Genomic DNA, 18,582 nt, shown 5'->3' with positions numbered 1-18,582 from the left:
TTCTTTTACAATTCGAAAGTCGCGGGAACAAATGATATTGCTGTTGCTGTTGCTAACTTTAAAACTAGCGGGTTGATGTCCCGTGTCGCAAATCCAGTGACACTGGTAGTGACAATTCTCTCTGACCAATCAGTGATCTGCAGGGTTTTGACGTCACATTTAGTATCAGCTTGGCTCGCTTGGAACCTCGACCGAGGCGGTACTAAAAAAGTATCAGGTACCAGGTACTATCCACAGTGGAAAACCCCCAAAAAGCGAGCAGAGTCGAGTCAAGTCGAGCTGTACCATGCAGTGGAAAAGCCCCATAACACTACACTCCCAGTAAGTCCATTTTAATATATTTTCTAAATAGTACAAAAACACACACTTCAATTTTAAACAGTGCCTAATATAACTATACAGTACTACACATACACTACCAATCCTAGTTTCTAGTTCATGAACAATTGCATTGGTCCTCTGCCAGATGTTTCAATACTTTAGAAGCTCGATAAATAGTGGATATTGGAGAAAAGCATTGTGACGAATACATGATCACAAAATTGCAAGCACCCCTTTGTTATAGCCCACATCTGTGCAAGTGTCCACCTGTCACGCTGGTAAACATCAGAAAGCCACAGCAGGGAAAAGTATTTAAATAAATAAAATAAAGATCATTTGTTGCCTCAGACCTGGTTGAAAAGTTAAAGTTTAATGTTATTCTTCTGCAAATATTGCTCAGAGGGACTAAAAGAGTCACTTTCACAGCAGCAAAGCATTCATAAAAGAAAAATGCCAGGGGAGAACCTAAGGCAAGGCCTCTGGGGGTGAGGTGGACAGCTCTGGATGAAAGACCAACTGTCTATCAGAGGAAGGTTTTGTGCATGTTAGTGGTAGCGAGACAAGGTGGCTGTCAGAGAAGAGTGGAGTTTAAATGTTTCTCTTTCAGTGGGGGTCTCTGAGTGTGCTCACCTGAGTAGGCCCAGTAGGACTCTTCAGCCGCTCTGCGGTGCCGGTCTCCAATTGGTCGGTCATGATGCTCCACCTTCTCCCCCTCAGCCAATGCTGAAAAAGAGAAAGAGGGTTAAGATATAGATTCCTTGAAGGTGTGGCACAGTGGTTAGCACACATGCATTGACATAATAAGCTGTGGTGCTCAGGTGGGTGATGCAGGTTCGAATCTAGCTTGCAACATTCCCTGATCACATTCCCCAATATTCTTCCCATCATTTCCTGTCCTTTGTTTGTCTCTGTAAATATACAAACAAACATAATAACAAAACTGCCTGCCATCTCTGGCTGAACCAAGTCATTAAATCCTGTATAAACCAATCTGGCTAAAAAAATAAATAATACAATTCTCCATTAGATAGAAAAACAGCCCCCCACACAGCGGTATTTACAGCCTGTCTGCTCTGGGATCACTTTCCCCTTCCCACATTAAACATGTATGAGGGCTAAATAAGTAAACAAGGCCTGATTGGCCGGTGAGCGGAGGGCTAAAGCGTTAAGTGCTGAGGCTGCGGACAGGACGCTGATAATCATAGACGGTGAGCTGTTCCACCATGCTGTCAGAGACACCAAGACCAGCTGTGTCCCACCGCTAAGCCGAACTAATCTAGACTCAACCCAACAGGAATCCTAGATGCCTTCGCCTACTTGCTCGGGGCTCTAGGGCTCATATTAGCAGTGAAATTACAACACCAGAGGATTGGAGAGCTTAGATTAGCTTAGAAACCCAGATCCTCACGTTCGCTGAGAATGCCAGAGATCTGGCTGTATTGAATGAGAATTTGTTGTGACTTGCAGCAGGGGCTGGTGGGGAAGGGAAGGTTGGCTTGCATCCCAGCATCCCATGGCCTCTGTGTGAGGTTATCAGAGGTGATCTTGGCCCCTCTGTGCTTGGCTGGATGCTATGACACGATAAAGCATGACAAAATGCTATGCTCGGAATAGCGTCCAACCGTACCACTCTTACTATTTCTTGTATGTATATATATATATATATATATATATATATATATATATATATATATATATATATATATATGTTGTATATAGTATGCCCAGTTGTGCTTAGTATGCAATTCTTCTGTATTTATGAAATAACCGGATCACCTACTAGATGTGTTCACCTTGACCTTCCATTTACCATGTGACGATTGAACCTGAAGTAATGTTAGCCCCTAAATATGCCTCTTCTTCACTTATTGTTTGATCAGACTACCAAGAATTTAGCTTTTTTTATTTTTTTTACACAAAATTTAATTACATACTCCTCTCTCTAGTAGCATTGGAAAGGCTGATTCATTTCTGTGAATCACTTCATTCGGACAGTTTGTTTTAGTGAATTGTTTTGCTCTGATGACTCATTTCAAAGAACTGGTAAAAGAAACAATAGATCCACCTATTCATCTGAGTCATCACGCAATAGTGTTCACTGTGTGTCAAAACCTCTTGTTTGTACAGCATACCAGAGATCTCGCCATACTGAATGCAAATTTGTTGCGACTTGCAGCAGGGGCTGGAGAGATAGGGAAGGATGGCACATATCCCAGCACCCCCGCAGCTTCTGCATGAGTTTATCAGAGGTGATCTCGGCCCCTCTGCGCCTGGTTGCGGGGTATCTGAGATGCACTGGATGGTGAAGGGGTGGCATGCAATCAACCTCAAAGCTGCCATCCACATTCAAACTCGCAAACACAGTGTGGCAGGTCTTGGGGTGACTGCCATTTTAGATCTAGATTGACCCAAAGAAAGTCACCAAAAGGGAAGGAAGAGCATAGCCAAAGCACAGGTAGGACAAAAACATGCTAAGAAATTACAGGAATAGGAAAATCCTATCATTATTTACTCACTATCTTGTCGTTCGTACGCTGTTATTTATTTTTATTTCCATGGAACACAAAATACGTTTTTGAAGAATTTATTTGCAGCTTTTTGCACTGTCTATCAAGATCCAAAAAACACAAACGAACACCATAAAAGTGCCAAAAAAGTATTCCTTGTGTCCTACATTCCAAGTCTTCTGAAGTCATTCAACACCTTTGTGTGAGGAACAGATTGAAATTGAAGCAAAGATGGGTCTATGGCTTTACAAGAATATAGCACACATGTTGTATGGACTACTGTGATGTTTGCTTTAGGGTAATTTTTACTATTTGGAGCTTGACAGATATGGTCAGTATGAACTGTTGTTGTATGGTAAGAGCTGCATAAAGATTCTTAAAAATGTCCTCATTTTGTGGAACAACATGAGAGTGAGTGAATATGAAAAACGGGCCATGTTTTTTCCCTCGCAAGCCTGCTGATGTGCTGACCACACTACGGTAACAAGGACACACTGCCTAAAAGCCATCACTCAAAATATAATGCAATTTACAAGGCCTCTCTCCCTCTCTGAGCACGCTGGGTAAGTACATTCTGATATCTTTTTGTTTCAATGACAAACTGCCTTCTGCTCTAATTCTTCAGGATAGCGGCTCAGGCATAGCGGTGAATGCCAATGAGAGGGTTTCGCTATAGCTTCTCTATGAATTACATTATTGATTGCCGATACTCTTTGAACAGAAAATGTAATTATGCAATGCGGCATGCCGAGCTTAGTCGCTATCCTCCTGATATGTCACTCATGCTCTCTTTCTCTGTCCCTCAATCATTCTATCCCTCCCTTTCTCAGTGTCCATCCATCATTGAAGCTCTCCCCCTCTCTCTGGCACTCTGACACTTGCTTCCCTGGAGTAACTCTCTTGGAGGGATTTGGGATCCTCTTTTAGCTGCACTTCAGGAGCTGAGTCTCCTAGAAACTCTATTATCTTGTCCAAGCTTGTTTTACCTTCCCACACTTTGCTCTGACTGTTTACTCTCAGAGTCGCTTGCTTCTAGGAGAGCTCTACTGCCAGCATCTGTTTGTGCCATTGGCCAATACCAGCTCTCATGCAACTACTCATATACCTGTGGCTTGAGATTGTTGTACTCTAGACCTGCCACCCTCCTCCAAGTATATAGAATGGTGTTGTATTAATGTTTTAATTAGGGTTTTATTTGTTTTATTTAGTGATGGCAGCCTTGTCAAATAGCAGCTTAACATTCAACCTTGGGGTGGCACCATGCTTTAACTCCACAAGGTGTTGGGGCTCTGTCACGCACAAGCTGCCTGGAAACTGATCAGCTGGTGAGACCTTCCAGGAAGGAGATTTCTAGACCTTCAAGAGTGTGGGTGGAGGAGGGGCCAGATAGGTTGGACAACCCAGGGATCTCGGCATGGGGCAAGCAAATCATTCTTTCTCAGAGGAACCAGGTAACTAGAGAGGCTCTAATCTGTTTTAAATGCTCTTCACTCAGCACATGCCTGGTACTGTGGGACACTGCATAGACCACTCAACTTAAGTAAGCAGAGAGTGTCAGATGCAATTTTACTTTTTTAATAGTTTGTTCATTCACATAGAATGTCCAATGTGTATAATATGATTTTTGTCTGAACGCTATGAGACATCTTTGCCACTGTGTCGCACAACTCGTTGCATGTATACGCACAGGATCTGTCTTTCTTCAGTCCTGGATTGATATTTGCATGTAATGATATGTTATGCAAATTCTCTGGAAATTGTTGGCTGCACATTGAAAGGTCAGCACAAACAGTCTCAATGTTGAAATAGTTTGAACTTAAAGTGTCATATTACAACATTTGGCATGCATGCAGTGCTGGGTCAGGGGTAACACTGTAGCTTGAACTTTCACAGAGTTTAATGCATTGGGTCATGTGAAAGGACCTTCACCCACCCCGTAAAAGAAAACGTTTTGCTTTTTTAGACTTAGAATAGCGATGCGTGTAACTTTAACAAACTTAAGGCATTTGTAGGTTAATTTCAGCTGAAAAGGATGTGGCTCTGTGGCACTATCAAAACAGAGAGTGTGTGTGTGTGTGTGTGGGGGGGGGGGACTCTCTGTTTTTCCAACCAATGAAAGACGGGGAATGTTCTGGAACCTGTAGAAATATAATGCTTCACTTTCATAAACATTATTTAATTAGTTTATGAACCGCTCTTCCTTTGATGACATCTACAAAAAGAAGTCTATCTGATTTTGCTAACTTCTTGGGACATTTTCAGCAATTCTGTCACCAAAGCATGACTTAGAAACACACACACACATACACATATATATGAAGGCACTTACAAGAAAAGGAACACATCCATTTAAGTGCACATACTGACAAGTATGAGAGATCCAAGTCACACACTCAAGCACATTTTGATTGCTTCATTTCTGTGTTATATGGGGCAAGCTAAAAACAAAAATGAGTTTGACACCCCCTGCTCCTTGGTTGGGTACTGAGACAGAGAGAATTCCATCTCCTGCCCTCCTTTATGAGAGAGAGAGAAAGAGAGAGAGAGAGATACTTTACCTAGAATGACCATCCACCACTGGAACAACATCTCACAGCTAGATTACCAACACACACCACATCAAGCACAGATGTCAACACACATATCCCACAAAGACACACGCACAATCCCCTGTCCTCCAGACCCTGTCGAAATCAATCAACATCAATTCTGGTCCAATATGCACAAAGAGCTTTTGTACACACACACAGGGCCGATACACAATCTCAAAAGCACGCATGAGGCTAGACAAACATTACACACCAAAATAATGTCATATTGTTGAAAAACAAGCTACACTGGCTTAAAGCAGAAATTTTTCAAATCTGGATTCAACCACATAGTCAATGCCACTGTACGCTTGCCTTCCGTGATCAAATCTCCGGCGCCATGGGTTCCGGCTCATCTAAATGAATTCTGACGTAATTGATTTACATTCTTATATAAGAGCTGCAGAGTTTTATGAGGAAGATATTGGGACATTTTTGTTAGGCTGTCTCCGCAGAAACAGTGATAGAGCGAGGAGAGTTATGAGGGCTTCGGTTGCAGACGCGGATTCCCGAACTCTCATCGAGACAAGTCTCGGAGGAGCCATGCAATGTCATCTAACTGCCACTCTGAGACTGTTTTAGTGAGAGATGGATCAATCATTGCATAATGAAAGGATAAGTAAAAAAACTGAAGTCGATTTTGAATGCCATCAAGTGAGGTCTTTGTTACCTAGCATTTGCAGTAAGAAAAGAAAGATATATTAAAAATCAAATTGTGGAGTGAGGTGGCTGGTATGACCAAACCATGACTAACACATTAATAAACTAAATTTATATTATGAAAATGATATAAAATGTTGCTCAGCAACCATGATCATAAATACACGTTGTGCCTAACACCCTGTCTACACTGGGTGCATCCGTTGACATGATGTGACGCGCCGCAACGTCTTGAGGCTGTCTACACTGGACGCGTCGATACAAATGTTCTAAACCATTTAATTTGTGTAGGAGCACCAGCGCGTGCAGCGCAAAATGGAACATGACACCCGTTAATTGTCGGCGCAACGGATGCTTTGCTCTGGTTTGGTTAAACAAGCACCATTTAAGCACAAGAAACAATTTCCTTGGTATACTGTAAATACTGGGGGGAGGGAAGTGCCCCCGTGTCAATAGGCCTGGCCCTCCCTGTGGCTCTCCTAAATTGGAGTGGTAGAATTGTAATATCTCATTTTCCATCCCACTGAGCTCAGTGACTCCACATCATAATACATAGACCAAACAAATTATATTTAAACAAAACATCAATGCATTATGACTGCATAATAATATTTAGTGGGATAAAGTTTAATTTAAGTTCAATATTTATTAATTATTCGCTTATGGTTCATAAGACATCATCTGAAAAGTCCACACACTGTGGACGTTTACACATTCTAAAGATTGTAAATTGTATGTACAACTTACCCTTTCATTTATTTAATTAATTAATTAATCCTTGGACACCTCCGACGTTTTAGTGCTGTGGGTGGAATTTTCAGATGGTCCCTTACAAGTGCTAATCAATGAAAGCCCATCTGAGGAGCATTTTTTGGCATAATTCTCCAGCTACAACAAGCACTGACCGTTTGAGTTCAATGTTTTATGCCTGTATGATATAGACATAAATTCTTTAAACTAATTTTGCTAATGATATTGTTGTAAAATGTTTGGCTCCAGAGAGCACAGGTAGGAGAAACTAAATGTCAAACGAAGAGCATATCTGGAGATAAGGTAGAAGTTTCAGCATTAGTTTCGCATCTTTGGACATGCCAGCGTCAATTTCAGTTCAACTTAATATAGATTATACATGCTGTTGTAAATGTAAGTGTAAGTTAAGTTACTTTTATAGTGCAATTTTCCATGTTATTATCACGAAACCCGATCTGGATCTGATTTTCTGCCTTATTGAATGCACATGAGCCCAACTTGTTAGAGATCGCTCTTATTTAGCAAGCATTCATTATAAAATATTTTTTGTATGTATACATCTGTTGTGTTTTCATTTCTAGAACAACATACAGCACACACTTATGTTATTTATAATTAGGTATTTTTTCCCACCATCTTTTATTTAATGTTTTGCACTGTACAATGCAGAAACAAGACAAATGTAGTGCAAAACAAACAATGAAGCGATTCTGATGAAACAGCATGCAGGAACAGATGTAAAGAAACAGGTAGAAAGAAACTGTAGCTAGCATTATACAGGGGCACACTGTACCAGCAATGGCAAATTTATTATGAATACACTTAAAACATAAAATTGGAACCCTTTATAATCCACCCCACTAAAGCCCAAATAAATGCCTTACCTTCAGTGAGAAAAGCTCTTATGCACTTTTCTCCCAATTTGGAATGCCCAATTCCCATTACTTAGTAGGTCCTCGTGGTGGCGCGGTTACTCACCTCAATCTGGGTGGCGGAGGACAGGTCTCAGATGCCTCCGTTCTGAGACCGTCAATCCGCGCATCTTATCACGTGGCTCACCGTGCATGATACCGCTGAGACTCACAGTACGTGGAGGTCATGCTACTCTACGCGATCCACACACAACTTACCATGCGCCCCATTGAGAGCGAGAACCCCTAATCACGACCACGAGGAGGTTGCCCCATGTGACTCTACCTTCCCTAGCAACCAGGCCAATTTGGTTGCTTAGGAGACCTGGCTGGAGTCACTCAGCACGCCCTGGATTCGAACTTACGTCTCCAGGGTGGTAGTTAGCGTCGGTACTCGTTGAGCTACCCAGGTCCCCCGAATCTTTGGTTGTCTTTAAAAAAATTGCATGTCCGCAAATATTTAAACAGCAAATGATGTTTTATATGTGTACAGGGGACATTTAAGGTATAATACAGTTTCCCCCCTACAAGCACACCCAGCCCCACCCTAGCCCCCCTTGTCAAAGTATTCTAGAACCGTCCTTGTTTTGCGGCCACTAAGTAGGTAAAATATAGAATTGTATAGATTGAGCAAGATGTTAGTTTTGGGAGTGCAAGGTGTGAGATACAATAGTGTTTTTAAATTCCACAATCCAATAGTGACAAGATGTCATTTAATCATTATATTGGACCTCTGCTTGAGGGTAAAATCTGTTCTTATGCCTAATTGTTTCTGTTAGATAGTTCTGAATTTTAAGTTAGCTCCAGCTTCATTGAAATGCAAGGCAGATATTCACATTCATGCACTTAACCTTGATTTTGCTTTTGTCTTTTTGGACTTGAGGGGTCAGCATCTCCTAATGGACTCATTAACATTCTCCTCAGCTCTCTCCTGAAGGGCGTCCACCCGGTGGGCACATCCAGGACATATCAATACCACACGTCCCACAGAAAGATGTGCATGCTTTCACACACAGACACATACATGAGCACATGGAGCAACATCTGTCACCTAAATCTGCCTAGAAATGTGAGAGGGCAGCAAATTCCGTGGGATGACAGCGAGATCACACTATAAGAGATGAAAGAGCTGGAGTACAAGAGAATGAAAGAAAGACAATCAGGGGGCAAGTTTGGTGTATAACATTAGAATTCATAGGATCAGAAAGTTAAAAAGACCGAACAACTTCGGTCCTTTATCCACTATACCATGTTATAAAAAGCCAGTTGGGATGAAAATCTTCCAGGCTGCCTATTTAAAGAGTTCATTGATGGTATTAACACAGAACTTTGATTTAAACCATGATACTAAATAATTGCCATATTTGTGTACCATAGTATTTAAATGGTACTTCAAGGTACTACTGAGAATATCATACCATGTCCAGAACACATGGTACTTTTTTTGTGTCATGCAAGGTCACCCAAGCCAATTCAAAATACCCCTAACATCAGAAATAAGCAATAATTAAGATATAGAGTCAATAGAAAATGTCTCTAATTTAGAATACTGAAGTGCAGTACAGATTTACTATCTCTAATTAAATATAATAATATGTAATATATAATATACTCTTTTAGCTTAATGCAAATATTTTGCTCCATTTGGATGCAAATTACTATGAAACAGTGATAATGTACAACCTCTGGCACTGAGATATCAAACTCCTATTAGCAATATTAATTTAAAAGCAGACAACATACATTTTGTGTTTAAATTTGCTTAATATTTGAGACAGGATCAGCTGTCGTAATGTAATTTACTTTATCAAGGGCAGCTCAAAGCAAGCGCACAAGTGGAGAAGCATGCCATCACATCATTATGCCATCATGAGCTGGTGTCAATGTAATGGTTAGAAGTTACTTAAATATATAACAAATAAAATTCATTCAACTCAATCAGTTTATTTAAGATGGACAGGGACAATAAAGTGGCACTGGCTCCCAAACCATCACCTTGCCGGTGGACACTATTGAAAACACCAGCAATGCTGGTCCACCAGCTAAACCAGCACCAAACCAGTAACCATCATAAAGCAACCTGAACCAGCATAGAAATTCATGCTTGTCTTTTCTGCAATAGAAAATGGGACATGGAAGACAGAACAGATCCTTTTATTTTTCTTAAAGAGATACTTGAAGGTCAAAAAATACAAGAAATATCTTTAACAGATGCTGCTTTGCAAGGCCAACAGTTGACAACTGGCTTAGCCTGCTGCGGTTCAACTGTGAAAAGAGGTGATGTTGTTTGCATCCAGCGTGCATACTCTCTCGTGTCTTGAACAACACACAATGCCGTATTTCGCCTGGTGAGAAGGTTTGTGCCCCATCTTTGCTGTGATTAAAAACATGCCACACTGTGAATCTAACAGGACAAAGGCTTTGAGGTCTCGAGACAACAATCACAATGCTTGTTATGTCTGCATCTGGGTCCTGTGGCTAAGCAGCTTTCTTAATGACTTCAAGGACAAGACACAACGTCTCTTGTTTATGGAGCTCTGAGTCTGAAAGTGAGGGAAACGGACTGTTATTAAATCGGAAGGCGCCTGAGCATTTGACAAGCAGTGTGTTTGTGTGTGTGTCAAATAGCGAATGGGAAAGAGGGAGAGACAGAGAGACAGAGAGAGAGAGAGAGAGAGAGAAGAAAAATGGTGCTGGCAGCGCCAGGCGACACTGTTAGACATAATAACATAATTTGAAGTAATGATGGTTGCCCTTTAAGATAGTCCACAGGGAGAGAGAGGTAGAGATATGAACTAGACTGTCTTTGGTCTCCAAAGCAGCGTCCAGCAACATTGATGGCAAAAGCCATTCATAATGAAAGCCAACAGAGTACCGTCATTCCCTGATCAGTCAGGCCAGAAACATATCTATTCGGGTATGCAAATGCAGATGCGAATGCATAGCCAGTGCACTGCCAGAGTGAACACCCAATGTTCATTATTAACATGCCTCAGTACTCAATGGGACAATAATTACCTTTAAATGCCATTCAACTAATGCCCACTATACCACCCATTGCAATGCATGTTCTTTGTCTCATTGGCCATGTTCCAAATGGTACAATTGATGTGTATTATCAATGGTCGTTGTGTATGTGTGTCCGTGAAGTCCACGGGACTGTGTGGTGTTCCATTTGTCATTTTAGGTTCCAGAAGGGAGCTCACAGGTGCCCCCTTGTGGCCCTCAATGTGTACTTTGGCAGAGCCTGTACTAAAGCGAGCTCCACAGTGGACATCTACCCAACACCAACCTTCTACGTCACCAAAATGTGGACTCAGAGGAGGACCACAAGGGCTTAAGCCCAAAGTATACTTCTGCTTTTATGTGTACATTTTGTCATCATCAGGGTATGCAAGCAATGTCCACGTGCAACATGATTTTTCTAACCGCGAGTACTCTGTATGCACCTGGAATTGTTTGCACTAATTAGAGGGTCCACAAGGTGGCAACACTCACAGTTGGGCTGTTCACAAAATAGTGCAAGAAGACAACAAATGTCAGTGAACAACAGGAGATGAAGATGGAAACAACAACAGTGGACGTCAAGAGCATTCTCATAAGATACCTAGATTTGTATAACTCGAGTCTGAAAGAATTTAAAGACAACTTCATGGGTCTAAACTCTTAAAGAGGGATAGTTCAGTATGGTAGTCCACAGTCATAGTTCACATGCTTCAACCCCCTGTGTACGCACACATGGTTGAGTAGCATCAGCGTATAGTATACTTTTTGTATACTAAAGTATACTTTGTGTTTTTGGGTGCCATTTGGGACAGGGCCATTGTGTGCCATTCAATGGAGCAGGTTACGCTAACTTCCTTCATCTAACTTCCCTCTTACTTTTCAACCCGTCCCCTCCAACCACATGACTCCATTCATAACACCAATTTTTCATGATCAAATACATTTCCAATGAATACAATCAAGCCCTACTATCAACTGTTCTCACTGACTATCTTGTTTCACTTTGAAAGAACTTAAATAACATGGGTTGTGCATAGTGTTTCACATTGAATTTAATGACTGTCTTTGTCCAACTTTAGACCCCTCACAAACACACCCACTTTTAAATACTGTCTATAACATATCTTTCATCCTGATGTTCACTATAAATTGAAGACTATATACGACACAAACATGCAAACCCATTTAGTTGATACATGGGGGTCAGGAAAAGTGTGTGTGTGCAAACTACGTAATAATTAGCACACTTCTATGCACGCTAGAAGTGAGCTGCTTAATCATTTGTGCACCTGTTTGTGATTAGCAACCCTTCGCACTCATAGCGGGGAGTTAAGAATGCTAAAGATGCCGGGAGAGAAACTGCAAGAGTCCCGATTAGGCAGCAATCAGTCACCATGAGAAGAGAGAATGAGAGAGCTGTTTCCTGTGGCTGTGACTGGGAGGAGACGCTGGCGCCTCTCCAGTGGACGTATGTTTGTGTGTGGAGAGTGTGGAAAAGGGGGCGCCTTGAGGCAGGACGTTCGGGCATGGAACCCAGACCCACAGGAAAAGCGTGAGAGAAAGACAAGATCTTGAAATAGCACTCCTTCCTCTCACTTCTATTTGCATACAAAAGCTAGAACTGGCTATGGAGTTGAGTCCCTCGAGGTTCCAGATGAATGCCAGGAATGCTTTCGGTACCTCTCTTTCTCTCTCTCTTTCTCTCTCGAAGTTTGCCCAGAACTCCTCGGAGTCTATCAGGCACTGCATTATGCTTTTTGCTGGCTTCATTAGTCCTGCATGCAGCACTGGAGAATTTCATCACATATAAGCACATTTACACCCACAGCCAAGGTTCACTACAAAACAATAGTCCCTTGGCTGCCCGGGTTTCCTTTGTGATTTGATTACCCAGAGAGAATGGGCAAAATAGTGTGTGAGTATTCGAATTATTGGGACAAAATGGAATAGAACTCCAATGAGAATTGCCGTTGTCATTTGAATCAAAACCTTGCATACCATGAACAATGCTTTCACAGAAGGGCTGGATCCCAACCAGGCTGCCATGTGTTCTGTGAAACTGCGAATCTCCTTTGCCCTCTACAATATGCTTCACAGATCTTCTGCATGAATAAATCACAATGGTAGATATCGCATTTTCTACGTCAAATCCTCATTCATATAATTTGGGGAACTTTACATCTTTTACAATGTCTCATTTACATTTTTTTAAACAATAACATCATCAACAACCTGTTTGTTTTGACAGTGATGAGTTTACTTCAGGCAAAGTCATGACATTCCATTTTCAATAGGAAATATATCGACACAGGACAGAAAACTGTGCTCATCAAGTGATGTATGGGTCTTGAAGTACAAACCATTGAGCTAATGAAAAAAAAAATAGATATACAGTTTACTGTTCCCTTTTTGTGTAGAGGTGACTGCATATGTTTCATAACTTTGTCTGGAAAGGAAAAAAGGCAATGTGTTTAGCCTCAGCTTGTCACGATGGCACCACACACACACACCGCCACCATCCGGCTAATGATTTTGAATCGATACCGAGACCCGCAGTGCTCCTTCATGCAAAAGGGGTCACCTCGCAGGTCGCAACTAATCTATTACTGCTCCAACACCAATATGGCCTCAGACACGGAAAATGCCAGGCGCAGAAGTAATTGGAGAGGTGAATGTGAATGAAGTGCAAAACCGATACAGGTGGGAAATGTGCATACTATTTAACGGTGAGGTGTGTAATGTTTTCGGTGTTAAAATACATTTTCCTATCATGCAGAGTACAGAGTCAACTATAAGTAATTTATAAGTTGAGATATGGAAAGTGCAAACATTGTGGATTTTTGACACTTTTTTACTCTATTTTTATTTTTTTAGCTAGAATTTACCACTGTTGGAATCCTGCATTTAAAAATAGCATGTGTTCTGCTTAGGAGTTGAATGCTGGATCGATATGCACTGAGTGCTACAGTGTTCCTATTCCTAAGAATTCGGAGTCACGTATAGATGATATGTTGCTTTAATGATTGCTCTGATGTTGACATATGGAAGATGGACATATGCATGGTTTCTAAAACAACAAAGAATAAAACAAATAGCAAATGAATTATTGAAGTGTCATTCGTTTCACATAATAAATGTAAATAACATAACTCAGTATTCTAGAACATTATCTTCTCCATATACAATCTACAATGATCGTTATCTTAAGTTAATAACTCCTCAGAGAATCAGCATTGTATATTACAGCACGTAACTCAAGCGTGGTAAACATATCACGCTAATATAAATAAATTGAACTTACAAACAGTATCTTTAAAGAATACTTATACAATATAACATAACAAGGCAAATAACAGTGAACCTACGTTGTCCGTCACTCATACAATGTCCCTAAAACACGAGCAATCCAGCAAACTTTCCAGTCAGAACTGCTGATGCAACACTATGGCGCTATGCTCATTTACAGTCTACACAGTTTCCGTGTCAACGAAAGTAGCGTATAACTCGTTTCTGCCTAGCGCTTATTCTGTGCGCCTCTCCGTTATGGGGGCAAACATGGAGAATTCTGAACAGCATGCAAAAGGTGAAAAAAATTACAACACAGTTTGGTGATAACTTAAAGGATTAGTTCACCCCAAAATTTTAATTATCTCATTATTTACCCACCCTCATGATATCCCAGGTATGTATGACTTTCTTTCTTCATCAGAACACATTTGAAGAAAAATTTAAAAATATTTTAGCTCAGTAGGTTCTTAAAATGCAAGTGAATGGAGATTTGTCTTTTGAAGCTCCAAAAATCACAGACAGTCAGCATAAACGACACCAGCTGTTAAATTAATGTCTTCTAAAGTGACACGATTGAAATAGATAAACATTTAAGTACTTTTTAAACTCTAAATTATGCATCCGGTCAGCAGCGGTATGCGCGTGTGACATAATCGCATTGGAATTTGAAACGCGAGAACTGACGCACGTGCGTCACAGCCGGAAGAGCAGCGCTGTTTACAAGTGAGAAGGAAGAATGCTGTACAGTATCTTGGTTGTTTTAAGTTTAGATCTGTATTGATGTTTCTTTACTCACAATTGTGTGTTTGTGTGCTCATCCTGGATGTCTCAACCGAGTAGAGAACTTGAGATTACATCTCTATCCATGGCAACGCGAATACGTCACATGAGAGACAGCTTGGACTCCACCCTCTTGTGAAACTTACCCTCACATTGGATTATAGTTAAAAGTACTTAAATATTGATGTTTTTTCACACCAAAAGGGATCATGTCACTTTAGAAGACATTAATTTAACCACTGGAGTCATATGGATGATGTTTATCCTGACTGTCTGTGATTTTTGGAGTGTCAAGAGAGAAATCTGCATTCACTTGCATTTTAAGGACCTACTGAGCTAAGATATTTTTCTATTTTTCTTCGAATGTGTTCTTGTGAAGAAAGAAAGTCATACACACCAGGATATCATGAGGGTGAGTAAATAATGAAAGAATTTTCATTTTTGGGTGAACTATCCCTTTAAAATTTCCTGTTAGCTTCACTGTGCTAGATGGAACATAAATAAGTTGTAAATAAAGCATTATTTTGAAAGTTACTGATCCCCCTTTGAAGAATACAGAGCAAATAAATAAGAGGGAAGCAAATATTGTCATCAGGGCTGAGCTGTCATAATGACAATTTCTCATCTGTTGGCTTGCGCCTTTGTTTATTAGCTTGTTTGCTAATGTAGTCCTCCCAAATTTCTAGTAGAAGTCATAGCAAAAGTGAGAGGTTAGTTTGACAAACACGGCCATCCACACAAAACTCTGAGCAATGTATAAATGCTGACAAGATTAAGATGGATAGGCACATAAAATAACAACAGTAGAACAGTAGCAGAGGCCATGAATGGGAGGGCTGGCTGGCGTTGAGATTTCCACAGTGTAATCTCACCATGGTTGGACACAGCAAAGTGTTGGACATGAAATTTGTGAATGTTGAAATTCGATTAACACCACATGAGGTGATGAGACCCCTATTCTATAAACACACACACAGAGCCGCACACTGCTCAGTGCAGGCCCAATACAAATAACAAGCTCTTCCCCCCCCCCACCAATGGCTAATGACAGACCCACTGCTTCATGGCAGGATAACCATCTGGTGCTTTTAAACAAAACAAAACACTGCCAATCAGAAGTGTGTGATCCACTGTGGGTACATACATGCACACACTAATGTGTTTAATTCATGTTGTCATGTGTGTTGGCATAAACATGTTTTTATAAATGCAGTGCATGTTCGAGTATTGGGAGTAACTAACTAAAAGTAGCAAGACTAACTAAATTTCCCTGGTGAAAAAATACAATAAAAATAAAAACAAAACAGTTTCAACAAGCTTAAGTGTAACATCCGAGGTTGTTACCCCTCCTGCCAACCACTAGAGGGAGCCCTCTCCCGAATACTAACTCTGTACCATTTCTTCTTTGGTGACTTCCTGTTTGAACTATATAAATACCATGCTGTTCCATTTTGACTTTGTGAAGTATTGCCAGTTTACCCTGTGTTTTTCCATTGCTGATTGTGTTCTTGTTATGACCATTGCCTGTTTTCTTGGATTTATTGCCTTTGGATACCCCTTTGTTTTGTTTGGTTTATTGGATTATACCGCCTGCTTAACAACTACCTCTATTTGCCTGCCAATTTGGATTGTTTGCTTGTGTACTTTAATAAACTTCCTGCACATGGATCCTAACACTGTCTCCATGGCCAGTTCGTTACATTAAGCTTGTCTGATGGTCTTAGCAGGTCTCCGAACCTGGTCAGGCTGGTCTGGTTCACTGGTTTTAGAGTAATTTTGGCACTTGTCAGCTGGGACCAGCTAAACCACACTGGGAGACAAGCTAGACTGTCTTAAACCAGCTAAGTCCAGCAAACCATCTTAGGCTGGTTTAAGCTGTTTATTTTATTTATTTTCAGCAGGGTTTTCAGTAACGACAGTGGCTCAGCATTTTTCAACTAGTGTGGCCTTTCCAGTAACAAGCTACTTTTCTTTTTTCAATTAACAATTCTGATTCGTTGGAAAGTCGGATTCATTTTAGTGAATACACCTTTTTCACACTCTGGGTTTTGGAATGCGGAAGTAAATGTTTGCAGGGTAAACTTCAAAAGAGGAAAATGGGAGTGAATGGGAGATCAAAGCAAATGTTATTTTTACTTACCCATTTCCTCCAAGAACATTATTACCTTTGAATTATTTTCCAAAAGAGGAAACAAATAGAGAGCGGTGGATTAAGATAGTCAGATGGGAGAAGATGCCAAATTTACTGTCACTCTCTCAGCAGCTGTAATCGAAACCCCCTCACAGCTGTGGTAATTAAATTTTTAAAACTAATTCCAGGGTGATATAACAATAAGCATAATGTTATAAATTTACACTCAGTATTTAAATGTATAATATAAAAACAATTTGCATCATCACTGTCCATGGAAAAAGGTCTATTGGTTCATTTGGACAGTTCAAATAAATGAACCCATTACAAAGTGATTGACTGAATCATTTGAGTCACTGCACAAAAGTCAATGTGCGCTGTGTAGAATTTTTAGTTAAATGCTGCTGCTTTTTGTCACTGTTTCCACTAAGTATAATAATATAAATTGGTATTTTTCTAATTTTCTGTATTTTGTATAAATTTATATGCTGTCATTCTAATGGTTTTACCAGATAAATACTGCTCTGATTGTAAAAATGAATTATATAGTTATTTCAAAAGAACTTTATCACTATTTAAAAAAAGATATTGCCTCAATATATAGCTATAGCTTTAATGTATTTACTTTTGTTAGTAGATTGTAGTGTAGCTAACCACTCATTAAAAATATTAACTGTAGTTTAACTACTTCAAATTAAGAGTAACTTGTTTATTCAATATGATAAATACAGTGGACACGCCGTGTGGCACACCGGGCCTGCGGATTGCAGCATCAGTAGATTACGCACCCACATTCATCAACACAACACATAGAATCATGCTTATTAAGCTGTGTGGAACTGCTTCATAATCACTCAAAGTGGCACTTCCAAATATAACACTCACAACTTTCACTTGATGCAGAAATTGTGGAGATAGACTTTAACCCTGTACACAGTAAAAGGCAAAAAAAAAAGAAAAAAAATAGAGGTAAAGACAAGAAAGAGACATATGAACTGTATGTTAGAAGACAAAACAAACTCATTTTGGGTTAGGTTTAATCTATAGTAATTATAATAAGCTTTCTATAAAAACAAAAGTCTATGGTATGTCCCCATTTATCAACGTGAGTTAACGTGTGTGTGTGTGTATACTGTATCCTGTATAAAGGACAAATCCAAGAAAAGCAGACATAATCCATGTCAACATGAAATGGCTTTTTCGAACCATTTTACTTTGTAATTTGATGTATTTCTGAGTTATTCAAAACTTGATTTTAACACAAATAGTTATTTTGTCTATTGGTTGACATTATTTTCCCCATCGTCTGCTGAAAGGGAAAGTGATTTCAAAGGCGGACCAAGTTATTACATTTTGATAACCTTTGTTTTTACCTTTGGAATAACATGCACTGATGATGAATCATGCACTTTAAGACCAGGAACATCTATTAAAAAAAAGTAAATAAGGTCAATTTTGATTTAATGTTGACTTAATTAGCATTCAAATCACACCAAGATGTTTTTTTTTTTTTTTTTTATGTTTCTTTTGTTCCCTAAATAGCTTTTATTCAAGCAAATCTGTTTAACAAAGTTTGAACTTTATACTAGAGGCCACCCTGTAGGTAATGATTGCAGTGAAAATTAGCCCAATTAGTGAGT

The 18,582-nt window shown here is 39.9% G+C and overlaps 1 protein-coding gene across 1 annotated transcript in view; it reads right to left on the bottom strand.

Annotated features, from left to right (window-relative positions):
* The window catches only part of LOC127427632 (receptor-type tyrosine-protein phosphatase gamma-like), a 375,831-nt gene that overhangs the window by 292,285 nt on the left and 64,964 nt on the right, over positions 1–18,582 (bottom strand). The window contains exon 2 of the mRNA XM_051675308.1: positions 952–1,044. Within this exon, the coding sequence (XP_051531268.1) occupies positions 952–1,044 (93 nt within the window). The remainder of the gene's footprint in view (positions 1–951; positions 1,045–18,582) is intronic.

The sequence above is a fragment of the Myxocyprinus asiaticus genome, chromosome 37 (assembly GCF_019703515.2).
Source record: "Myxocyprinus asiaticus isolate MX2 ecotype Aquarium Trade chromosome 37, UBuf_Myxa_2, whole genome shotgun sequence".
In the NCBI taxonomy this organism is placed as follows: domain Eukaryota; kingdom Metazoa; phylum Chordata; class Actinopteri; order Cypriniformes; family Catostomidae; genus Myxocyprinus; species Myxocyprinus asiaticus.
The sequence above is the reverse complement of the archived record's forward strand: the minus strand, read 5'-3'. Positions and strand labels throughout refer to the sequence as shown.